The sequence below is a fragment of the Mauremys mutica genome, chromosome 2 (genome assembly GCF_020497125.1).
Source record: "Mauremys mutica isolate MM-2020 ecotype Southern chromosome 2, ASM2049712v1, whole genome shotgun sequence".
NCBI lineage: Eukaryota > Metazoa > Chordata > Testudines > Geoemydidae > Mauremys > Mauremys mutica.
The window spans coordinates 18,962,746-18,989,466 of record NC_059073.1 but is presented as its reverse complement, the minus strand read 5'-3'; the positions used below and the strand labels follow the sequence as shown (position 1 = coordinate 18,989,466).

General features: G+C 43.9%; 1 protein-coding gene across 1 annotated transcript in view; it reads left to right on the top strand.

Annotated features, from left to right (window-relative positions):
* TG (thyroglobulin) overlaps positions 1-26,721 on the top strand; it is a 218,067-nt gene that overhangs the window by 108,315 nt on the left and 83,031 nt on the right. Inside the window, exons 36-41 of the mRNA XM_045008289.1 lie at positions 2,262-2,396; positions 3,932-4,096; positions 4,664-4,886; positions 8,384-8,477; positions 17,041-17,200; positions 26,155-26,354. Of these exons, the coding sequence (XP_044864224.1) occupies positions 2,262-2,396; positions 3,932-4,096; positions 4,664-4,886; positions 8,384-8,477; positions 17,041-17,200; positions 26,155-26,354 (977 nt within the window). The remainder of the gene's footprint in view (positions 1-2,261; positions 2,397-3,931; positions 4,097-4,663; positions 4,887-8,383; positions 8,478-17,040; positions 17,201-26,154; positions 26,355-26,721) is intronic.

The window sequence follows — 26,721 nt, the reverse complement described above, 5'->3', positions numbered from 1 at the left end:
CCTGAGCATTTTGCCTCTTGTTCTGGCCAAATACTTGGTGCTTCAAGCGAAGTTGAAAACCAAAGTATAGTGCACCTGGTATGCAATGCAGGGACAAGTTCACAATCCCACTGATTGTATTTCTAGTGATGGCTACACTAATTTGTAACGTTAAATAACTGTGTTCTTTCTTAAAATATCACTACAGTACCAAATTAACTGGCTAATTATTTTTAGTTAATTAGGGACAATCAGCCTTCATCGTCACGGGCACAGGTGCCCTGAAGTGCAAGAGAAGCAGCATGGTTCCAAAGTGTGTGGGAGGAAGATTAGTGGAGGTTGTGTATGTGGCGCACAGCTCTTCCTGCACTCCCTGTTCACAGTTGGCGACGAATGTGCAGCACAGACACAAACAGGCTGAGGGAGGGGTATGGGTAGGGTATGAATCCACATTACTCCCTGGAGAGTGGAAGCAGAGGACCTGCCGAAGTGTCTGCAGCCTCAAGGCTGAAATGACAGCCACGGCACAGCTTTGCAGCAGCTCTTTAACGTGTGAGGTGCAATTCATTCTGTCTGAACTTTCCATGGAACCCCCGTAGGACAGCCTGACCACGTGGGCTTCAAACTTAGCACAGGATTTGTCCTTAATAACAAGGGACTTTTAACAAAGTATATTTTGGTTTCATAATCCAGTTTAATAAATCGCATATTATTCTGAATTCACAAACTGCACCTTCCTCTCTTGGTTTACTTACATAGTTCAAAGGGCAGTGTCAAGGTGAAACTCTGAGCTGCGATATTTCTCCTGTGTTACTCATACCATCTTAGATAAATTCTTCTATTACACTGTTCACAGTGGAACAAGACCAATCTGTCAGTTTCACTTCCTTTTTCTCATGAACTAGCAAGGTGTTTCACTGCTAGGGTGAAGAACATGTCATAGCCCTGTTTATGTGAACCACCAAAACCTTCAGCTAGAAGGTGCTTTGGATGATGGAGGCTCTCTTCCAGTGATGGGAATCAGGAGGAGAACGCTGGCCATCTTTACAGACTGGCTGTCTTTAAACAGGCTAAATCCAGTCTTTAATAAACATACACAGCTATAAAATTGCATCTTGCATGGTAGGTGAACTCAAACAGCAGGCATTGCTGTTCACCAGCAATCGTAAGGCAGCAGCTGGGACAGCGTTCCTCCATCCTACAATTACATGGAGAGGGTAGTCTCAGGCTTGCAGGCCCCTTTGTTTTATAACCTGCTGAACTGGTGAACGAAACCAAAGTAATTAAAGGCCCAGTCCCAACCCATAATTTTTTTTTCTACTTCTGCATGTCAGATTCTAAAAGACCCACATAAGTTATTTTTCTCCATTGCATATGAGAAAAAATTCTGAATGTGTTGGGTATTTTTCTTTGAAAAACACTGAGGCCAAATTTAAAATAAAACCCCAAAACAGGTGCCTAAAGGTTAGATCCTAAGTCCATATTTAGTTGTGGGCTTGATGCAGGAATCCCTGTCTGAAATTCTATGGCTTACGTTAGGTGGAAGGTCAGGTTAGAGGATAAAAACAGCTCCTCTGACCTTTAATTTTATGAATCCATGAAAAACTCCCATTGACTTCAATGAGAGTTAGAGCAGATGCTCTATATACATAAACTCAAGATAGCTCAAGGGGTAACATTTCCAAAAGCACCTAAGTGATTTAAGAATGCAAGTCCCATATTTAGAAGTGACTGAAGGTCTGAAGGTGTTATGAAGGCACAAAGGTGCCCAACTATGCAGTTAGACACCCAGAGGGGTTTACAAAAGCTCTTAAGTTAGTTGTATGCCTAACTCCCATCACTTTCAATGGCAGTTAGATGTAGGGTGACCAGACAGCAAGCGTGAAAAATTGGGACAGGGGATGGGGGTAATAGGAGCCTGTATAAGACAAAGCCCCAAATATTGGGACTGTCCCTATAAAATCAGGACATCTGCTCACCCTAGTTAGATGCCTCTCCTGCTTAGGTGCTTTTGAAAATCCCACTAGGCACTTATCTGTATCTTTAGGTTCCCTAACTACCTTCATAAATCTGACCCTCAGTTACGTTTGAAAATTAAACTTGGTCTTCCCAGTCACTTAAGTTTGCTTTTGAAAAGTTTACCCAAGATCTTCTCAGTCAGCCCAAAGGTAAATCAAGGTCTGCTGATGCACCATGCCACTTTTCCTCCTTGAATAGCTATTCCCTCTGAAGTTTGTGCTGGTCTGCTGATTTTGTTTATTTTCCTATGCTTTGTCTCATAGTGCCTTTGGACTCCTGGCTGCTCTTGGGTGCCTCCTCAGTACTTACTGATCCATCCATCTTAAACTTTGACGTTGCACAAGTCAGCAGAGAGATTTCTGATGACTTCTCCACTGCTAGAGATTTTTGTCTGTCAGGTGAGGAACTGATTTTCTTATATTGAAGATGGCTGTTTTCTTTGGCTTTGTAGAACATGATGTACTGACATGACAGTGAAGCATTTTGTTGAGAACAACTGATTTTTTTAATAACTCTCCCCTAGCATTTCTTGAATTGGGAAGAGGGACCTGAAATAATTTTCCTAATGAAAGGCCTAACAGGAATTCATTTGGTGAAGTGGCATACTTTTCAGCTGCTTTTGTATAACTTTGACGCCTCATATGCATCTACTAGCCACCAGGCTATTTGCTGAACAGCAACAAAATGTTTGAGGAGCTGATGGGATTAATTTATAAGTAACAATTAAAAGATAACTGTGTGTAGCTAGGCTAAAAACTGACTAAGAGACAGATGTGACAACCACTTACAACTATTTGAAGGCTCCAGGAACTGTTTAGGAGCCACAAGGACGGTGGGAGGTATAGTTAGGAGTATTGGGTTGAAATTTAGCAAAGGAATGTTTAAGCTGAGCCTGAATACCAGGGACAAATCTCCCCAATGGGAATGCCTACTAAACAGTATATCAAAGTCTTCTCTCTCTAACTTCCTATGCTCAATAAACCTTTATTCCCAACAAGTCCTGGGAGAGGGGCTAATATGAGAAGAGGAAGCTCTGAGTTTGAATGAAAGCTTCCATTTGCTGCAGAAGGCTCTTTCTCTGCAATATCATCCCTGCTATTGTGCAGCTGGAGGTGTAATTCCCAGCTTGGGTAGATGTACAGTTGCTAGTTCTAAAAATAGCAGGGTGGCTGCAGCAGTATGGGCGGTGGCTTCGGCCAGCCACCTGCACACAGTCCCATTTGAGTTCTAAAGTACATACTTGGGTTGCTAGTTTGAGCCATTTTACTGTGTTAGCTCGATCAGAACTAGTGCGTATCTGTCAACTGGAGCTGGGAATTATACCTCCGAGCTACAGTGCAGCACTGGGCTTTTCCATTTTATTTTTTTATTAAATACGGTACTTTTAACCACTGGAAAGGGTGATTTCCAAAGGCAAAAGATGGCAGACAGTGGATCAGCTCCATTTGAAAGTCAAGGGGAGTCAGGAGCTTCATTTTCCTCTGTGCCTTTGAAAAATCTCCTCTTAAATTGTTTGGGAGGTTTGATATTTTTGGGGTGACCACAAGTCCCGTTTTGGCCGGGACAGGCCCTTTTTAAAGCCCAACCATCCTGACTTTTTTGGTAAAAATGGGCCTTTGTCCCATTTGCTTTTACTGACTGGATCAATTGGCAAGAGCGAATGGGACAAATGCCCACTTTTGCCAAAAAAAAATGGGGTGTGGAGGGCAAGCAGTGATGCCAGGGTTCGGGCCTCCCCCGCCTCATGGGGCAGGCAGGCAGGGCTCGGGTGAGCGGCTCAGGCCAGCCCCATGTTGCGGTGGAAGGGCTCAGACTAACCTCAGGTGGTGTCCCATTTTCCTTTTGGGAAATATGGCCACCTTAGATATTTTGAAAACATGTGGCATCTGCTTTTCTTTCTCTCTGTCTGTCTGCTTGCGATCTCTCTCCACAGCCTGTTCAAAGAACCAGTCCTGCACAGTGATTACCCTTGAAATCCAGCCATCAGCAATAAGATGCATCTTCTACCCTGATACACAGATATGCACACATGGCCTGCAAGGCCACAGCTGTCAAGTTTTACTCAAGGAGCCAGCGACTTACGTCTATTGGAGGCAAGGTAAGAGCAAGGCAGTACCATATTGAAGTAGGCTCCATTGTAGAAGCTTGTCTGGTAGATGGGAGAATGGTAGAAGCCATGCACTAGAGTTGCCACCCATCTGATTTGTGTGGGGTTGTTATGCTGCATCCAAAAAGCATGTGAACACCTCCCAAAATATCTTTTGTGGTGAAGCCCCAAATCATCATCATTGTGATGTTGCATCACAACTGTGGGGTGCAATATGTTAGGATTATGTGAACACCTCCCAAAATATCTTTTGTGGTGAAGCTCAAAATCATCATCAAGTCAAAAAGACTTTGCACAAGGGTAAATCTCTAATAATTTAGTAAAATTTTCATCAGAAGCCTAAGTTCCATTAACATTTAAAGAGACAGCGTCCATAAGGCCTAAATTTCAAAAGGTATTTAGGCATTGCTAACTTCAGCAACTCTTAACTGATTTAGGAGCCTAAATCTCATTTTCAAAAGCGATTTAGGTTCCTGAGTGCCTAAATCCCTTTTGAAAATGAGATTTAGGCTTCCAAGGAAAACAATTTTTTCTTATTTTTTCCCCCTCTCCAAATAGATTCATTCACATCCATCTCTGCACCTGATTTAACTTCATCCGTGTACATTCCATCCCATGGAGTTCTGCTCGGCAGGTCCCAAGTTATCCGGGTTGGGTCTGAGTGGAGAAATGTTAGTCAGTTTTTTGGGATTCCGTATGCAGTACCTCCGATAGCAGAGAACCGGTTTCATCCTCCAGAGCCTTTTACCTGGCTGCAATCCTGGAATGCTACAATGGTTCGGTGAGAAGGCGCACTGTTGAATAGTCCTTTGATGTCTTTGTTTGTCAGTGATGATCTAAACCCATTCAGACACTAAGATACCATAATGCTGAGCATGGCATAAATGACTAGATATGTTGATAAAATTATTACATTTGGTCGCTAGCAGAAAAACCACCTTACACTACATACACACTGCCCAAAAGTTGTATTTAACTCTACACCACATAGTGTATTATAAATAATACTGAGATGCAAAAATTAGTGCTCCTTCCACTTTTTTTCTTTCTTTTCTGCTGAGATCTGGAAGGAGTTGATGCAGTTTGAGGTGGTTGTTTTTTAACTCATTGAATCCAACAGCTATGCTCTTGCTCAAATGGAATGCGGGAATTACTGGGTGAAATTCTCTGACCTCTGCTATGCAGGAAGACAGATTAAATAATCAGAGGGGTCCCTCCTATCATTAAAATTCTGTGAAAACACAAATATTGATTGAAATGGTGTGAGTAAAATACAGGATTCTGAACATTACTTGTAATGCACAGCCTGATGTTCAGTGAGAGGCAGGCTTGGTGAGCATTGGGCATGTTACCTTTCAGGATTTCATTTATCTTTGTTGTGTGAAGCCAGTTATCGTTAATTAGTCCAGGAGAGCCAAAGTGACCTGTCACAAATATAAATTGATTAATGAAAGACAGGAGATTCTAATACATTTGTATGAAATACCTGTGCATCTGGAATCTTTAAGTGTTTAACTCAGGCAATTAGTTTAAAAAAATGCAACAACAACAAAAATGTCATGAAACTAGATATATATTTTTAAACTATTAAAGCACTGTACAAAACACGTATCAATCAAACTGAGCCCTGCTGCACCAACACACAGGAACCTGGCACAGGAGGAAATGAGAGGATGGAGGATAGGTGCATCAATGGCTATTGGCCAGGATGGGCAGGGATGGTGTCCTTAGCCTCTGCTTGCCAGAAGCTGGGAATGGGCAACCAGGGATGGATCACTTGATGATTACCTGTTCTGTTCATTCCCTCTGGGACACCTGGCTTCGGCCACTGTCAGAAGACAGGATACTGGGCTAGATGGACACTTGGTCTGACCCAGTATGGCCGTTCCTATGAGATTGCCACAAGACATGAACTTTTGCTTGAGCAAAAGTGATCAATTCCCAGCTGGTACAGAGAATAGCAGACTTTTGTCTTAGTAGATAGCCTAACATAGGGATGTTGTAAAGGTCAAAAATATTACTGGGTTCAAAAAAGAACTAGATAAGTTCATGGAGGATACGTCCATCAATGGCTATTAGCCAAGATGGTCAGTAAAGCAGTCCCATACTGTGGTGTCCCTTAAGCTCTGACTGTCAGAATCGGGGACTGGATGACAGGTGGATTACTTGATAATTGCCCTGTTCATTCCGTCAGAAGCATCTGGCATTGACCACTGTGAGAAGACAGGATACTGGGCTAGATGGGCCATTGGTCTGACCCAGTAGGGCCATTCTTCTGTACTTATGTAAAAGGGACATGGACAGACCCAGTGAAGGGCCCCAGCTGACCTTTTTCTGGGAGAGAGTTCAAGAATTAACGACCATTGACCAAGACCCGTGATGACTGAGGCTAGTAATCAAGAGAAGACCTGTGCCAGCCCTGTGGGGGACAGGTAATAGCGCCAGTACTTCAGATCTATGTTATCAAGGGTTTTTAATAACACACTCAAGAAGTGAATGTAGCTAGAGACTCTTTTGTGGGTGGCTGAAAGCGCTTGGCGGTCTTGTGTTGCAGCATGCACCTGAGCCATGTGGGTGTCAGCAGCGTAACCACATTAGCCATGCAGCTTGACAGATGCTCAAGGGATCTGATGAGATGCGGCTTGTTTATTCAGGTGCACAGTGATTATGTACAGTTGATATACACAAACTGTTGCAGTAACATATACAGCATCAACTCTTGGTGACTGCAGCCAAAATGCTGTGTATAGTCAGCTGCTGTATATCTTTGGTAAGGGCTATCGGCCTCTACTGCCTCCATCTGAAAATCATCTCTTGCCTCAGTGTGAAGAATGTGGCCGAGATTTTCAAAGCTGTTTAGGGGCCGTGGGTGCCTCATTCCCATTAATTTTAATGGGAACTAGCTGTCTAGATCCCTTAGGTGACTTTAAAAATCTCAGCCTTTGTCTTTTGTTGTTTGTTTAAGATCAAAAGCACTGTTCATAATTGTAAGCTTAGATACAAGGAGGATTGCCTTGGAGAATCTCACAGACCTTAAACTGCCAGGTCTCCTGGTATAAGTAATGAATGCAGATCATTATAATATTAGGGGCTGTACATCATCATAGCACAATATTTTTGTCTCTTTATAACAAAAAATCAAAGTTGCAGGCCAACATTACTGACATGAGAAGTTTCCCATATATATTTATTGTCAAGGTAGAGCTGGGTCATACTTGGATAAGAGATCTCCAAGAAACAGCAAGTTGATTCAGTAGGTGGCGCTATTTCCTCTGAGTCCATACTGAACCGCTTCCCTTGTATGTTGTTAGGGGAATTCTGGAGGTGCCATATTTTTGATGAGATGTAAACATGTGTCTCTGAACACTTGTCATTGTTTTAAAAAAAAACCATGGTGTTTTTCATGAATAAGTTCACTAGGGTTGTGTCCTGCCCATGTTCTTACCTGAGGAATGCTTATGTTGCCCACCCAGATTTTCCCCTGCAATGTCAGTTCAGTGTGCTTCACTGTCTGTTTTAAACCGTTGCATGGCCTTGTTGTGCTACACAGATCCCTTGTGGGAAAACTCTGTAAAATTTAATAAAAGATGATAATTTTTCTATAATATATTTGAACCAAATATATTGTGAATTTAGTAGCAAATTATATCCCTGATTTTGATTTCTGTCCAACAATTGAAAAAGTCTTAGAGATAATTTCATAAGTTTTTAGGGTGGTTTCTATAGAACCCTATCAGTTCCATCCTTATTAAATTTGTAGGTCCATAAAGTGTTAAACAGCACAGATGTGGCTGCATTTCGGTATGTGGGACTCCTCTTAGTCCAAAATAGCCCAGATGGTGGTGACCTTTCAACACACGCAAAAGACGTTTGTTTGATAGGGTTTTTGGAGAGGACTGATGGGATGCTCTCTGGGATGATGAAGGGGTGGAGAGGAGTGTCTGCAGGTGTCTGGCTGATTGAGTTTCTGTGGAAAGAACTGTTTGAATGCTGCTGGGATTTTGTTGTATTTATTGTATTGTGAATGATTTGTTAGGGCACCTGTAACATTGGATAGGCATCCTTTTTGTTATTTTAAATCTAAATAAATAACCTTTCTTTGCCTCCCAGGGGGGGTTGTTAGATGAATGCTAGGAATGCGTTTGAGATCCACAGATATAAAGGTGCTATTGAAGTGTAAAAATTTTTATTGAACTTCAGCTCAAAATAAAATGAACTGCAACAGTACAAAAGTAATGCTGGTTTGTTGGCCAAAATTAACACAGCCTGTATCTTTAGGGCTAATTGTTGGCAGCCTGGAGATGGACTGCACCGATCTTCTCCTGTCAGTGAAGACTGCTTGTACCTGAATGTGTTTGTGCCTGCCAGCATTGTAAGTATTGAATTACTAGAACATGGTGTAGCAAAATGTTGTCGTCATGCTGTCTGGAGTGGCTCACGAGTGAGAATACCAGCGTCAGGGCAGACTCTTAAAATGCAGGCCACAACTCCCAAATTGGTTGTGAGTTCTATAATTAGCTTTCACCAATCGAGTAACAAATGTAATGTCCTCAGGCACTATGCAGCTTTAACATGGAGCCATAGACAGCCCCCTTGGGCATTCCGATCTATCTTGCCACACAAACAAGCTGGACTCTGCGATAGGTGATCACTTTACACCAAAGGTCACAAAATATTCAGGTTGCTTCCAGTCCCAAAGGACCAGTCACTTATCCCACGTCAACTTGCACCTTAGATCTCACACCAAAGACAATGCTTGTAGCCAATCCGGTAATAAACTAGCTAAAGGTTTATTAACTAGGAAAAATCAATTAGAATTATTTACAAGGTTAAAACTGATAAACATACACACACAAATGAGTTGCAGTCTTAGGTTTCAGGTGGTGACAGAGCTGTTGAAAGATGCCAGCTTTTTATGTCCATTAGGGCTAACCCAGCTTAGTCCTGGGGATCTCTTGCTTACACCGTTCGTAGGAATCCAGCATTTTGCATTAGGTGAAGTTGTTTCTCCTGTTTGGTGAGTTACGGTTTCAGAACAAACTTTTTACAGTTATAGAGCAAATACTTAAGCATTGCCTTATAGCAGGGGATAAAGAGATTATAAGAAGGATTAATACATGCAGCATTCTACAAGTATTTCATAAAGTCAAAACACTAAACATATTGTTATAACATTAATATCTATTATAACTATACGAACCCAAAGGCAAGCCAGACTGGTTCTCAGCTATGCATTTGTCAATATTCAGTAAACCTAGGGGCCTTGGCACCTGGTCTGCTAGCGTCACAGTGGAATTATCTGAAAATGTTTTAACTGCGATAAGCAGAAGTGTTTAAAGTGGTACCCATAGTATCCTAGAAGTAAGAGCCAGAGAAGCCTTAGCAATGGTAAGTCACCCAGTCCAGTCTCCTGCCAGTGCAGGACTCTTCCTCACAATATAGTTATTTGTGCTTTGGCTAAGCTATGTCTCAATATGTCTGCAGAGCAGGAAATGCAAATGGGCAGAGAGGAGGAGATACACCAAGGGCTCGTCTGTCCTACACAGGCTCTGCTGAGACAGCTGTCACAGTTCAGGGTAATTGCATCTGTATTTCTCCACCGTGGTCTACTGCTTTAGATTCCCCGCTCTTCAGCCATCACCTCTTGAGCAGAGACCCGCGTCTCTCTCCCTTTTTACTGGAGTTTTTACAGTCTGCACAGTTCCCTCTCTACACTGTGATATCCCTGGCAAGCCAGTCTTCCTCAACAGGCCAGCATCTGCACTTTGCTCTCTCCTCAGAGGCCACAAACAGTGCAATTGCCAGAAGTTATACACAGCCTTTTCTAAGCAAGCACATTTATTCTTAAAGTGAAAGCATTACAGAAAATACATATTAAAAACAATAAAAGAACCAGTGTCCCTACTAAACTGCTTTCCAGAGGTCATGCCAACTCCAGCCTGGGGCTCTGACAGGTATCAGTCCTTTCAATCCTTCCTTAAGGATTTGGAGCCTCTGTTGGACAGCAGGTCCTGTCCATTGGCTGGATCAGAAAGAAAGCTCCGAGTCAGTTTAAACTCAGGCTATTTATCCCAAAGTCCTGTCTTTGTCTGTTGACAATAAATGCAAACCTCGCCACATGGTGGTACTTCTCTGGAGGCATTACAATTTGACACAGGCAATTTGCCTAATCACCCCCTCCAACTGTTTTTAATTCCTGGAGGGCTGCAGTCACCTGCCCCTATGGAATTACATACAGCTGGTGGCCCACGATGATGCATAAACTTAATGCAGTAAGATCTCCTAAAGATACTGCAGGAAATTGTTGTATTTGTCACAACTGCTATATCAGAATAGCTATCCTGGCATAGCCCTGTAGTGTAGCTGCAGTGTGTATCAACAAAAGGTGGATTTCTGCCAGCATAGTAGCACCACTTCCCTGAACAGTATTAGCTGTGCCAACAGCAGATGCACTTTTCTCCTTTGTGTCTGTACTCGGGGTTTTGCTGGCAGACCTTTGTCAGTCACACCCCTGGCTGACATAGTTATGCCAACAACATGTTGCAGTGTAGAGCTGGCCAAAGACAGGGAAAGAGAGGGAGGCAGAAAAGAAGATGGGGAAGGAAGGAAACTAAAGGCAGAAATAGCAGAGTTCTTAAAAACTAGACTGTTTTCCCAGGGGGAATGTATCACAGCTAACAGTGATGATGACTAGCAGTTTAGTTTCTGTATACAGGCCATAATCTACCCTTGATCTTTGTGGAAACCTCCCACTGATGTCGGCGGAAGGTCTGCTGTGGATTGAGTGTAGTCAGCAGTGCTAAATTTATGCCCCAGCCCACAGATCACAAAAGTGTTCCTCTCCAAAGAGTGGCGTGGGAGCCCCTGCACTCAGATAAACTGTCAACTGAAATTTTTAAGTTAATCTTTATAATAAGTAAAAAAATAAACCTTCCTACTGGCCTGGGTATTCTAGCTGAGCTTTTAACAAGAGAGTAAACAGGGGCTGGGGAGCCTAGGGTATTGGTATAGGGATGTCCCTAATGTACAAGCATGCATTTCTGCATTCAGTATTATTTGAGCTGCTGGAGTGCAACTTCATGTATGTTTTAGAAGTGGCCAACAGTCTGTTTGCTCGCCGCAACACCAGATTGTTATCGACTTTCTGTGCAAAGTCATTGCTTAGTAAAAACTTCAGGTCATCATCCCGGGAAGCTTGCCCGCTCCCATTAGCTACTGCTTTCCAAAGAGCAGGGGCTTATTTGAAAGCATATTGTTTACAACAACCCCAACTATCCAAATGGGCTCTCTCTTTTTTTGAGAAAGAGAGTCTGTGGGCCTAATACTTCGCTCACTCCTATGGGTGCAAATCAGAAGTAGCTTCATTGAGGTCAGTGGAGTTTCGCGTGGGTAAATCTGGCGTAAATGAGAGAAGACTCAGACCCTTTATTTTTACAGCAGAAAGCGGGAACAGGATAATATGCCCCAGAATGGCATTTCCCTGCTCTTTATTGTGGTAAACTGATGTTTTTACCCACGTGCGAAGAGCAATAGCAGATGGTTTCAGTCTTGATGAAGTTAAAACAACAAAAACAACCAATATGATGTCCCCTGGAGAGAGACAGAGCTCAGTGGCTTGCACAGTAACATTCTGCATCTGAAGTGAAACACAAAATGGGAGCTTCCTCCTGTAGCTGGGAAGAGCCTATAACATTTAAAGCTCCAGTGCCCAGAAAGCAGAACACATAGTTACGTGCATCATGCAAACTTCCACTTACAGCTGGCGTTTCTGAGCTCCTTTTCCCACCAGTAGCCATCCTCGCTTGTCACGCTAGCAAAGCAGGGCTGGGTTTTGTCTGGGGTTGCCTGATGCAGCTCAAGCAGAGGGCTGATGGTAGCGTTGCTGGCCTAAATAAAGAGTTAGGTTAATGTCGGCTGTGCACCCTTCAGGGAAGAATCTTCCTTGCCTTCCCATCCTTACTGTGCCGTCAGTGTGGTGCACACCTCCTAATGCAAGGGCTGTTACACATCCTGGAACTTGACTGGTTCTGTCAGGGTTAAAATGCTCCTGCCAAGCCCCTTCTGAAATGCCTTGCAGTGGAGCAGAGAGGATAATTGAAAACATTTCTGAACTCCAGAAAGCCTGTCAGAAATGCCTTTTATTTTCCGTGTTTCTCAAAAACCAAAGGAGTCAAGGCTCAGGTCTAGCACGATGGCTAACCTAGCTGCAGAAGGCAAGGGCAGTTTTATACTGTTGCCCATCACCATAGTATGTGAGCGTTAGGTGCAGAGTTCAGAGCTGTGTTCGCATCCTAGTCCCTGAAATTCAGGAGTGCTCTGCTCTTGGCTTTTGGGTCAGGTGCATTCTATCCTGTCCTGAGTTCAGATCTGGATCCAGACATGTACAGATTTCATGAGCGATTGGCACTGGGCACAAAGGACACACTGGTGTAAAAATGTGGCCAGTCCTAACTCATTCTCTTTCTTTCTTTTATGAGGGTGAGGCTTCATTTTGGGCCCAATCCTGCCAGGCACAAATCTGCTCCTGTGAAATGATGAGCACCCTCCGCTCCCAGGATCAGGCCCATTGGGACTGCCAGCTTCAGTCCAGCTGCTAGAGAGCACAAAGCCAATTAGTGTGGACCCAAGCTGATACTGTGCATGTGTGTCGTGGGAGCTGAGCTAGACTTGTCTCTGTTGAAAGTCTGTCTGCATGTTTTACTGCTAACAGTTTGACCATCCATGCTTCATTCCTAAATGCAAAACCAGAACTGATCAAACAATGTTAGTCAATAGCCACACGACAATCCTGGCTGGTGCTAGCATTGTGCGTGTGAGGAACTTGCTGGCCAGTTTTTCCGGTTAGCTGCAGTGTTTTCTGTAGTATTGTTCTGTGTTGCATGCAATAGGCCAGATTCTACTCTCATTTACAATGGAGTGTTGCCACTGACTTCAGTGGAGTTACTCCAGATTTCCACCTATGGTCCAAATTTGGTGTGAACCAAAGGCCTTTAGAGTCAATGGAAAGAGTTGGCTTCATTTGGCTTTGGACCTGGCCCTGCATTCTCTCTGCCCTAATATGCAGCTGCCACCTGTCCTAGCTGCGTTGGTTAATTGATTGTAACTCAGGATAGAGAACAAATAATGTGATAAAATTATCTAATTATCTACTTAATTAATTAGTATAAAATTAATTGGATACCAAATAAGAACCTGGACAATACAACACATCTCACATTTTTAATATGAAACTATGAAAATTCATTTTTAATATGAAAATATGGGAGCATCCTGCTGAAATTATTAATTCCAGAAAGCGAAGGAGAGATGATTAGTGGTTGTTACAATTCAATACAAAGATCTGCTTTAGATGACAGCACTAAGAACCAGCAGCTCTGTGCTTGAAATCTGTGCTCATCAGGGGATCACTACCCAAATTATCCCTTGTGCTTCTCAAAAGGTTGGATTCATGTACAAGACAAACCAGCTGGGGAATTTGCCACTTCTCTGTGCAGAATAACCACGGGGAAAAGAAGCAATTGTATCTAAACCTTGTGTATTGTAGGGGAGATGCGGTGAGTGGGTGGCATTCTGTTTACCCCCAATACTTGAAGGCTGAATCTTCTCAGTAAGATGCTCCACATCTGCTACTGCAGCTTCTGCTTTTCCCTATCACCTTTTCTCCTTTCCCCTTGTTATCACTAGGAAATTAGGTAATCTTGTTATCTAACATGACTTTAAACACAACCCAGGAGTCAGCTAGACTGGGACTGTTTCTAGGGAATCTCTTTGACAAGCTGACATGATGTTAAGTAAGATTTGCCCCTGTGATGTTTAACATTGCGTTAGCTAACATGACTCTGCAAAGTGATGTTTGTTAGACCAGATTTTCAAGTGAAGACAAACCCTCACACCTGCTCTCTCTCCTTCCTTTGTTCCTCTCCTCCAATTCCTTGGCCAGGACATGCATAATTGTCAACTCTGAATGGGACATTGGGGAGGAGACCGTCTGAATTAGGCACTTTCTCTGGAGAAGCAGAGGCAGAAGATTCAGAGAAAGCACTTTTCAGCACTTCTGGAATGAAGGCAGCACATTACTCAGTCAAACTGGATGCCACTTTGCTCATAATAACAAACATCTGAACTGAGTTTCCACCAGACAGAGGAGGGTGGCAACACATTTTCAGTTCAAAACTCAGGGTCACCCCTTAACAATTAGAGAAAGCTGAGGGCAGTTTGCTACTTGCTCCTGGCCTCTGTTTTTGCTGCACGGATGGCCACATGTTTGCTGGAAACAGATGTGCAGCCGTCTCTTTTGCCTGTGCAAATGGGATCATCATGTTTAGTTAATTTTGTTCAGAAAATGACAGCAGCAGCGGCCAATGCTATCTAGTTGCAGGCAAAAACAAACCCCAGATGTGCTTTGATGCTGGTGTACAGACCACCAGCCTGTCTCTGAAAAATACCAACAGCTGTCAGGCTGGAGGGAGGTAACTAGTGGAATTCTTCAGGGTTCGGTCTCGGGACCTCTCTTATTTAACATTTTTATTAATTACCTTGGCACAAAAAGTGAGAGTCTGTTAAGAAAATTTGTTGATGACACAAAGTTGGGAGGTATTACCAATACAGAGGAGGACCGGAATATCACACAAGAAGATCTTGGTGACCTTGAAAACTGGAATAATAGAAATGGGCTGAAATTGAATATGAAATGGGGCTGAAAAGTGAATGGTCATGCACTTAGGAACAAACAATAATATTTTTTTCTATAAAGTGGGGACTCATCAGATGGAAGCAACAGAGGAGGAGAAAGACTTGGGTGTATTGGTTGATCACAGGATAACTATGAGCCACCAATGTGATGTGGCCATGAAAAAGGCTAATGCAGTCCTAGGATGCATCAGGCACAGTATTTCCAGTAAAGAAAGGGAATTGTTAGTACCATTATACAAGGCACTGGTGAGACCTAATCTGGAATATTGTGTAGAATTCTGGTTTCCGATGTTTAAGAAAAATAAATTGAAACTGGTACAGGTGCAGAGAATGGCTACTAGGATGATCAGAGGAATGAAAAACTTACCTTATGAGAGGAGACTCAAAGAGCTTGGCTTGTGTACCCTAAGCAAAAGAAAGCTGAGGGGAGATATGATTGCTCTCTATAAATACATCAAAGGGATAAATAACAGGGATGGGGAGGAGTTAAAATTTAAGTTAAGCACCAACATGGACACAAGAACAAATGGATGTAAACTGGCCAGCAAGAAGTTTAGTCTTGCAATTAGACGAAGATTTCTAACCATCAGAAACTTTCTAACCAACAGCTTTCCAAGGGGGGCAATGGGGACAAAAAACCTAACTGGCTTCAAGACTGAGCTTGCTAAATTTATGGGGGGATGATATGATGAGACTGCCTACAATGGTGTGTAGCTGATCTGCGACAGCTAGCAGCAAATATCTTCGACAGCCGGTGATGGGGCACTAGCTGGAGGGAGCTCCGAGTTGCTACAGAGAATTTTTTCCCAGGTGTCTGTCTGGTGGTTCTCGCCCACATGCTCAGGGTCTAATTGATCACCATATTTGTGGTCAGGAAGGAATTTCTCCCCAGGTCAGATTGGCAGAGACCCTGTTGTGTGTGTGTGTGTGTGGGGGGGGGGTTCCTTCCTCTGCAGCACTAGTGTAAATGGTGGATTCTCTGTAACTTGAAGTCTTTCAAACATGGTTCAGCCAGAGGTTATGGGTCTATTTACAGGAAAGGGTGGGGAAGGTGCTGTGGCTTGCAATGTGCAGATCAGACGAGATGGTCATGATGTTCCCTTCTGGCCTTAAAGTCTATGACTGTCCACTGAGCAAAGGAGAGTGGAGAACGATGTAGGAAGGTCCCAGGGGATATAATAATGGGATGAAACTGAGGAATGGAAAACTGTGGCTGCATATCAGGGCCAGGCTTCAACCTCAGGCAGAAAAGCCCACCGAAGGAAGCCAGAGACTGAGAATTCCATAAGGCTCATCCCATGGAGTTTTCGGGTGAGCCATCCCCTCATTGGGGGTTGAGGTCCACTATGGTTTGCAGAGACCACATGGCCAACTCTTGTTTCTGTTCTGCTGCAGTGGCCTCTCTGCCCCCTAGCAGTGCAGCATCACTGTAGCTATTCCATAGCATGTGCAGAGAGGACCTAGGGAGAGCTGATGCTGCTTTTTCAACACTAGCTATGCTGGCAGAATAAATCATTGGCACAGATAAATCAACCTCCCTGAGAGGCAGTAGCTAGGGTGACAGAAGGATTCTTCCATTGACCTAGCGGTGTCTTCACAGGGACTTAGGTCCGCTTAGCTGCACTGCTCAGGGGTGTGTATTTTTCACATCCCTGAACAACAGAGTTATGCCGAGGTAATTTTTAAGTGTAGACCTGCCCTCAGGAAAGTTAATCTAGATTAATTTAAAGTGTGAGTTTAAACTGTGTGAAACCCCTCTATGGACGCTCTCATTAAGAATTAAAGTGGTCTTAATTTGATTTAGTTTAATTGACTTTTTGGAAGATAAGCTAAATTGAATCCAGGCCACTTTAATTCTGAATATGAGCATCCACACAGGGGTTTAATACAGTTTAATTTATCCACTTTAAATTCACATCTTGAGTTAATTCCTGAGTTATCCCCATGTAGACAAGCCCTACGATTAGGAGGCTGGATTCAGCTAAATGGCACATAGTCCATTCCAGGGACTGGTAACCAGTCAACAAACTGAATTTAATTCTAGGGCTACTGCCACGCAGGCAGTTCTCCTCTCATCAGTGTCATTGCCAGGCAGTTTTGAATTGCTTGGAATGTTTCAGAAGAGAGGATAATCAGGTTCACAGCAATGACCTGAAGGAGACTATAGCCCTATATAGGCGTATCAGCCGCTATCATTCTCAGACACACTCATTGGTGCATTAACTTGTCTGTGATCATTACAGGGCAGAAACATGGCTGTGCTGCTGTTCTTCCACAATGGTGTGAGTGGTGAGGGTGAGAAGGGGAGGACGGTCGTAGACGGCTCATACCTAGCTTCCGTCAGCGATATCATCATTGTAACTGCAAGTTACCGTGTCGGAGTTTTCGGCTTCCTTAGCACTGGTAAGTCTGTACGCTGCCATGAATCTATGAACTGCAGGCAAATCACATTCTGCAATGTTTGTTTCCAAAGTGTTTGTTAGTTCTGCCTTTTCATAAGCCGGCATCTTTGAATAAGTGTTTTGGAAGACACATCCAAGGAACGTCAGGAGCGTTGTGTCAAAGGGACATGGCGAGTAGCATGAGCCAAAAGGGGGCACAAAGCAATCATCCCATTTCAAAAGAGCAGCTTGATTTTTATTGACAGGTAAAATCATGGGTGTTTGTATGTACAGTAGAATCTCAGCGTTACGAACACCTCGGGAACGGAGGTTGTTTGTAACACTGAACGAAACATTATGGTGGTTCTTTCAAAAGTTTACAGCTGAACATTGATTTAGTACAACTTTGAAACTTTACTATGCAGAAGAAAAATGATGCTTTCCCTTTATTTTTTTTTAGTAGTTTATGTTTAGCACAGTCCTGTACTTGTGTGTGTGTGTGTGTGTGTGTCTGTCTGTCTGTCTGCTGCCTGATGGTGTACTTCCAGTTTCAAATGAGATGTGTGGTTGACTGGTCAGTTCATAACTCTGGTGTTTGGAACTCTGAGGTTCTACTATAAAGGGAAGTGGGCCAAAGAGAAGGTCTGACTTTAACTCTTAGGGCCTGATTTCCAGAAGTGCTGTCTGACTGTAATCCGAGTTGATGGCCCAAAGTTAAGGCACTAGCCTGAGATTTGAGAGACTGGGTTCAATTCCCTGCTCTGCTGTGGACTTTTGTGTGACCCTGGGCTAGTCCCTTAGTCCCTCTGTGCCTCTGTTCCCCGTCTGTAAAATGACAGTGCTGCCTTGCCTCATGGGACTGCTGTGACAATAAGTACATTCAACTTTGTGTAAGATTCAAGATGTAGATTGGTAGCTGCTTGGCACCTCTGAAAATCAGCCCCTTGTCTCCTATCCAGGATTTGCTACTATAATGTGCAGTGACCAGTTGAGGGTTTTTTTTAAAGACAGCTTCATCATCACCATGTCTATGCCTCACGGAGCCAACAGAGGTCGCCCATGTTATCTTCTGAAAGATAGAGAGTTACCGTCCATTGACTTGAGTTGTTACCATTTTCCATTCCAGACACTACAGCAAAATCACACAGTTCATTACTGCAAGCTGGGAATTAGCACACTTTCCTCATCATGCTCTGTAATGCTGGGGACTTCTGCTTCCTCGTGCCCGCTGATCCCGACTACTATAAATAAATGGCTTGTCTGGCCAAATTTCCAGAAAAGAGGTGCATACCTTGCACGGACAAAGTACCCATTCTGCCTGCACAAATACACATTTGCACCTACCTATGCCTGCCTGCCTGAGAGCAGTGCAGGTACCTGCTGTTTGGCTTGGCTTTTATTAGGTCTTTTAGATTCATTTTAAACACTTACAAAATATTTTTCTTTTCCCTTATTTGCCTGGTGGGTTTATTTGCCTTTAAATGGGGGGTGGATAAAGGGATGTGGGGAGGAAGCACAAGAACTGAGTCTAGAGTTCTGGCCTCTCTTTCCTCTGGCTACTAGGGCACTGTTTATATCCCTGGTCTGATACTGTACCCAGGGCCACCCAGAGGATTCAGGGGGCCTGGGGTCTTTGGCGGTGGGGGGCCGCCGAATTCCCGCCAAAGACCCGGCACTTCGGCGGCGGGTCCCAGAGCAGAAGGACCCCCCACCGCCGAATTACCGCCAAAGACCAAGAGCGGAAGAAGCTCTGGGGGCCCAGGCCCAATGAGAGTTTTCCAGGGCCCCTGGAGCGAGTGAAGGACCACACTCCAGGGGCCCCAAAAAACTCTCGTGGGGGCCTAGGGCAAATTGCTCCACTTGCCCCTCCCCCTCTGGGCGGCCCTGACTGTACCTTTCAGAGTCCTTGCTGCACGCCTTATAGAGTTTCCTGGATTTCTTCATTGGACCCTCAGTCCCTGCCACTGCTTTATTAATAATCTATCCTGTGCACCTGGGTGGATCTGTGTAGGGAACTAACTCTTTCCCTTTGGTCTTAGCTAAGGCCACTGCACCTTGCCACATGACACTTCTGATGATCCTGAGGTTGAGTTTTGCCTGTGTAGTGACTCAGCTGAGTTTTGCCTGGTGCGGGGTTACAGCAGCATTTCTCTTCTAGGGTGTCAGGTGTTTTTGGAGCTCATCGCCAGCAATGCCTGTTTTTAGTTCAGCCACCTGAGAGCTACGCGCTGCAAACTCCTTGTGCATTTAGGTCTGAGGTTGGCACGGGCTGCATCTGGGGAAAGTATCACTATGGTTAGTTTTCTGCGAACCGGATGCTTATGAAACTGACACTTAGTATTGGCTACAGCTAGACAGGGTAGATAGGCATTGTGCAAGCTTCCATTACGCAGCACTGCCCACATATCTGCCACTAACCTCCTTCAACCCAACTCGTCTCATCTTGGTCTCTTCCTGAGAGGAGTCTGCTCGCTGGGCTGAATATTGCATGGTAGCGTTGTGGTGTGGTCAGATGTCCTTCTCAGTACTTGGGTAAACCCTTCAAGCCCATTTTCACCTGTATTCCGGATGGAATTAGAAGTTGGGTCTTCAGGGGTGAAAAGGGATAGTGCACAAACTCACCGCCTAGAGACCAGTGAACAGCAGCATCTGTAACGTTCTTTGCCCCTGTTGCAGCTGTTCCCAGAGACAGTGACTGATCCGCCTGTGGGTGTGTTGGCTGAGAGGATGCAGGAGCCTTCCCCCCAGCCCCTTGGCCCAGTTCACACAGGGCAGGGACTGGTATCATCTCTGTGTTTGGGAGAGCTCAGAGATGCTTCCTCAGTGTACCCCTGGGGACCCAAAAGGGACAGGGAGGAGGTGGGGCCACACTTCACAGCAGCCTAGGCAGACGGGGGAGCAGCTCCCACCCAGTGGGGAGCATGGGGAGCTCCCTGAGTACAATCACTCCTATCTCCTCTGAGGGCGGGGCGACGCCTCACTGCTGGCCAGGGCCAAAAGGGCACACTTTGATCTAGTCAGACAGGAGAGTTCACACATTCATTGCAGCTAGAAACTTTGCCACTACTGTAGTTACCCTTTACCTTTCTGTAGCATAATGCAGACTCCCTAAGATGCTTTCCTCTAATGTATAGCAGCAGAAAATTACACCGAAGGCTCCCCAAGCTGCTTCAGATGCCGTAAGAACTTTTGCCTGGCGCACACACCAAAATCAAATAGAAACTTCTGGGAGGTTTTCCTTTCCAAGTACTTGTTGAATGAAATCCTGGCCTCACTGAAGTCAATGGGAGTTTTGCCATTAACTGCAACGGGGCCAGACTTTCACCCCTTGATTCTGGCTAAATATAGAAATGTGAATATTAAAACGCCATGTAAAGGGCCCAACACCATGAATGAAAGTCCTGATTCTCCAAGCAAAGGCAACTCCTGGGTCCTTTGGTGTTTGCTTTTCATAAATTGCAAACCCAGGAACGAATGGGTTAAAGCTAGTAGTTTTCTTGCAACAAAAAAAGCTGCCTTTTCTATTGCTAGCTCTGCAGTTATTCCTGACTCTCTTATGTGGCAGAGCTGTGTTAGGGCTAGGTGGGTCATGGGTATATACACGCGGTGGTTGCTTTGAGTGTAGAGAAAACACAGATATGGGTTACACCTGCTTTTCTGTGCATATTGAAAGGGCACTGTTGTAGGTATGTCTGGATGTAGGCAAAAAAAATACTGTGAAAAAACAACTTTCCTCATTTATGATACAAACAACACCTGGGGTGGTTAGAACTGAACAAATCTGAAAAATCCAATCCATTGTGTGTTGTGTGGTTTGACGATGAAAATAGGCTAGTGCTTACCTTTAAGTCCCATAGAGTGGGATTACTCAGATGCTTAAAGCGAAGCCCGTTTATAAGTGTTCTCAGGAATGGAGCCTTAGTAACTAAAGTCACTGCCTGTGTCTGGCATAGTCATCTTTGTCCTGATACCCATTTCTTTTCACTCTCCTGTGTTCCTCAGGAATTTGTTCTTTGTCTCCAAATAGATGGTTCATAAGATTTATATCGAGGCCCATCACCAAAGTAGTGAAAACAATTCCTGGTAGACATGGGTCTTCGGTCCAGCTACAAAAAGAACAGGAGCACTTGTGGCACCTTAGATACTAACAAATGTATTTGAGCATAAGCTTTCATGGGCTAAAGCCCACTTCATCAGATGCATGGACTGGAGAATACAGTAGGAAGACATATATATATATATATATATATATACACAGAGAACATGAAAAAATGGGGGTTGCCGTACCAACTCTAAAGAGACTAATTGATTAAGGTGGGCTATTATCAGCAGGAGGGAAAAAAACCTTTTGTAGTGATAATCAGGATGGAACTGGACACCATTAAATTAGGCTTGAATAAAGACTGGGAGTGGATGAGTCATTACACAAACTAAAAACTATTTCCCCATGCTAATTTCCCCCTACTGTTACTCACACCTTCTTGTCAACTGTTTGAAATGGGCCATCCTGATTATCACTACAAAAGTTTTTTTTCTCCTGCTGATAATAGCCCACCTTAACCGATTAGTCTCATTAGAGTTGGTACGGCAACCCCCATTTTTTCATGTTCTCTGTGTGTATATATATATATATATATCTTCCTACTATATTTTCCACTGCATGTATCTAATGAAGTGGGCTTTAGCCCATGAAAGCTTATGCTCAAATAAATTTGTTAGTCTCCAAGGTGCCACAACTACTCCTGTTCTTTTTGCTGATACAGACTAACACGGCTGCTACTCTGAAACAGATCTAACTACAGTAAATGTTAGTGCATAAATCCTTTGCCTGAGTTCTTTGGTTCATTAAATACATTCCACCACCAGTCTGACTCTTCCAAGACAAAAGGAACCGATGATATTTTCCCTGCAGTATTTTCATTGTACTAGTGGCTAAGGCCTGTCTCTGTGGTTAAAGAATTCACATGGATTTCACTTCCTTAGATGAGTTCTCATGAGACTTGCAGCAATATTTAAAATGAGTGAATTTAGTGTTGAATTGACAGCTCTGGATACTGATGATCTCTATCCACAGAACAGGCTATGACAATGAAAGCTTTCCCCATTGCTCTGCTGTCGTCTCTCAACCCAATATGGCTATGGGCAAGAAATTCTAGTCTCCATGATCATTCAGTCCTTGTTGTTCTTAGCAGGGAGCCAATGGTTGTGGTGTAGACACCTTTAAGAACTATATTGAGACCACTAAAATTCTATTCTATTCTGATTCTTATATTTCACCCAGCATGGTGGTATTTAAGCACCTCATTATATTATGTTGGGGAACAACTATTACAAGATGAGAGCTTTCAGTCACTATTGGCCAGGGTTGGATTTGAACTATTGACCTACAAACCAGAAGGCTTCATATTCCATTACTAATTTGTTCCCCGGAGTGTCTTTAAATGTATCCTTATTTTAAAGATACATTATTTTGGTCTTGGCTATGGAAGGAACACATATTTTGAACGAGGTTGCTGTTCGTGGCTGTTCTGTCTCCTTTAGAGCTTTTCTAGTTTTGAATAAGAAGGCGTTGAAGACAGGTAGGTAAATATAAATGGCCCACTGTGACTCAAAGTCATAGGCAACGAACAATTATTTTCACTTCCTTTTTGATACTTAACAAGGAATTGCTTATTTCTGCTTTTATTGCTTTAAGTTCCAGTTTTTTAGAAAAAAGTGTCATTGGGAAACTAATACCAACACCACCCCGCATTTAAAATATCAGGTTACTCTCGGGCACTGTTGAATAGTTGGCAGTCCTGGGGAATGTATGGTACTAGAATGTTCTCGGCTTTTCTCATTTGCAAAAGGGCTGTGAGAGGCGAATTGTAAAATTCATGGTTATGTCAAACAGTTATAGGGGGCCACAGAGATGATGTATCAGTTGGTTGTATTAAAATACATGTTGTATTTTAGTTATAAGACTGTAAGGGGATGCAAGGGAATCCAGAGGGTTGTAATTTATATGGCAAGGGGCTGGACAAGATGGGTACAGGAGGAAAAGATGCTACAAGAATGTAAGTATTGAGAGCTGCAGATACTCAGCATTTTTGAAGACGAAGCTACCTATCTAGGTAACTAAATATGGACTGAGAGGTCTAACTTGAGGCACTCAATTTAGAAAATCTTGACCTCAGTATGTAGACAGTATTATAGCTTGCTGGTCTGCTAGCTCAGCTGCCCTTCCCGTATTATATTTAAAAAACAACCCACCTGTAATTGTAGAATCATAGCTGCAGTGTCTCTGTTCTAAGCTGTAATGTTGTGAATTATAATTAGGAAATACTGTAGTACTTTGTTTTCTTTTTTAATAGAGGATAGTAGATTTTTGGTTAATTTCATTGAGACAGAAAAGTCCCAGCAGACGGATATGAAATGAAAACAGAACAACATTCATGATTTTTCCATTTGCAGAAAGAGAGGGTGTATTGTTGTTACTACTAAATAAAAACCTCTTTCTCATGGCAATCCATGCAGCTGGAAAAGCCATTCATTTTATTCATTTTAGTATAAACTGGCCACTCTTATATTTTCGTTAATATTCTCTGGGAGTGGAGTGGAACATGCTACTAATATATCACAGAGGCTTTGAAGAAAAGTTTCATCCGTAGTTTGCTGCTCTCATGGTGTGTTAATTGTTAGCCTGCTGTTTCCAATCATCTCCAGAACGTTGCCAGAGAACGAGTGAAATCCTGAACCATTGAAGCTCCTGTTGACTTCAACAGAGCCAGGATTTCATCTCATGTGCTTGGCTCGACCTTGCTGCAGAACTCGTCAGTGATGCCCTTAACACTTCCCCCCTCTGTTCCTTCTTTTATAGACATTAGAGCACTGAACTGGGACTCAGGACATCTAGGTTCTATTCCTGGCTCTGCTACTGACCTGCTGGGTCACCTTGGGCAAGTCACTTCCCCTCTGTGTGCCTCAGTTTCTCCATCTGTAAAATGGGGATTATGATAGTGACATCCTTTGTGAAGTGCTTTGAGATCTACTGAAGAAAAGCACTCAATAAGATCTATGTATTATTATTATCACTACTGCTCTGTTGCACTGGGAAATGGGACCATATCTCCCCCCATCTTCCATCACACTCAAAGGCATTCCGTCTGTTATGTTTTCCCATCTACTTTAAATCTAAATGACTTTTATTTTAGAATGAGGGAAAACACAAAGCAAAAAAAGGATAAAACTAAGTCTGCCCCAGAGATCACAGTGTGTGTCCCCTCCATACCTGGCTGCATCTGAACTGAACACAAAACAGCAGCAGTGTGTAGCAGACCACTAGACATTTAACGGTTCAGTACACAAAACCGTAAGTTACAGTATATATGTCCAGTAGCCATCTCCCAGTCCAATTCAAATTGTCCTCAGGGTTCCCAGTGCTCTCTATGGGTTTATTCACGCCTGCCCCTCTGATGTCTCAGCCACCTTCTTCCCTACCCCCTCCACCTCCTAATATGGTCTCTCTATGATATGCTGCACTTGGGGATCTTCTTTCACTTATTCTGCTCCATCTAGCTGCAGTCTCACACCCCCCACACACACATCTGGGCCACTCAGCCAAATGCCTTCTGCACCCCCAGGGTGGAAGTGGTATAAAGTGTGTGTGGGGGCGGGATTCGAAGTGAAGACCGTCCCATGGCTCCTTGTGACAGAGTGCTGGCTGTAGCACCCTGCGCACTGAGGTTACTGCAGCCCGGAGAAGGGTGCAGACTTAACCGGAGCGAGCCAAACATCCAGTTTCTAGTGGGGATGGCTGACACTTGGTGGCAACTGGTGGGCTAATGAGACAATCGGCTCAGTAACTGGGAGGAGCTCAGTGGGTGAGCTAGGGGGACGAAAGAAAGCAGTTCGGGAGATTCCGCTTACTGTATACCTGTGCTACATCCTGCTATGTTTGGAAACTGAGGGTTGAGGGTACGCATGGTGCAGAAGAAACAGACTGCGTGTTTGTGAGTAGGAGAACCACGAAAGCAGCTAGGCGGTGCTGCTCACTGGCTAGCTGAAGAACTGCCCTGTGACGTTTCTCCATTGCCTTAGCTGAGTCTGTTACGTCCTAGGCTCTTTGGGGCATGTCATTTCTTTGTGTCACGTACAGGGCCAAGTATCTTGCCAGTGCCTGACAAATAATGAACACCCACAAAGTCCCCTGGCTTGGTTGTAACAGAGATGCAGCCAAGCTCTTAGGCTCTGTCTACACTACGGGGGCTCTAGCGGCATAGGTATGGTGCCGTAGCTACGCCAGCATAACCCTGGAGTGTAGGCGCTGCCTACAGCGATGGAAGGGTTTTTCCTGTCAGTGTAGGAACACCCACACCCCCGCCCTCAGAGTGATGGTAGCTCGGTCAGCAGGAGCATCTTTCCATCGACCAAGCTGCAGCTGCACTGTGGGTTAGGTCAGCATAGCTATGGAGCTCGGACGTAGGGCGGGGGGAGGTTTCCACACCCCTGAGCAGTACAGTGATGTCAGCTTAAATTGTACGTGTGCACCAGGCCTTAGATAAGATGCCCCCACACGGGGTTGAAATGGAAAAGCTCGCATGGTCACTGTCTGTGCCCGACCTCTTTGGTGGGGGAAATAGTTTCCAGGGCTCCCATTCTGGCATCCAGTGCCCAGTCTAAATCCCACTGATGTCAATAGAAACATTCCAGTTGCTTTTAATGACTGGCTAAATTGAGCCTCTATGGAATAAGGCACAGAGCATTGAAAACTGTCTCCTTTTATCTCTTGTAATGGAGGCAGCTCTAAGGGGGGGTCTATACAGTGACTGCCATGGAGGAAGGTGCTATAAACTGTGATATCAGTTTTATTCAGTCCCAGTTGCGGGACTGATATTAAAAATGTATCATTCCTCCACTTAAATGTTCAAGGGTCTCACCTGTATTTCATGTCTGCTTGCAGAGCAGTAATTGCCCTCTTCCCATTTCGTCTCACAGGTTCTAGCGTGGCCCGTGGAAACTGGGGCCTTCTGGATCAGGTAGCAGCTCTGAAATGGGTGCAGAAGAACATTGCTAGCTTTGGAGGGGATCCAAGTCAGATTTCAATAGCAGCTGATCGTAGTGGGGCAGACATTACCAGTATCCACCTACTTGCAGGTGCCGCAGATTCAAATCTCTTCAAGAGGGCGTTGCTGATGGTGAGTCCCATTCCTCTGTATCTTAGTAGTGGATACCAATGGAAAAGACATGAATCAGTGTTAACAGAACTAGGGAGTGTGCTTGCTGGTTTTATTCTATACATATATACAGTATATATTTGTTAATTTTATTTTAGCCTCACTAAAATATATTATTGTATAACAGCACCTAGCAGCCTCAACTGAGATTGGGATTGCCTTGCACTAGGCATTTTACAAACACACGGTAAGACCCATTTAAGTGACTGATTTAATCAAACTGACATTCTGATTCCTGTCACTGTGGTTTTTCATGTGTATATGCATAGAACTGGTTCATAATTTATAGAGTTTCCATTCTGCAAATATCATTGCTATTCAGCACTTT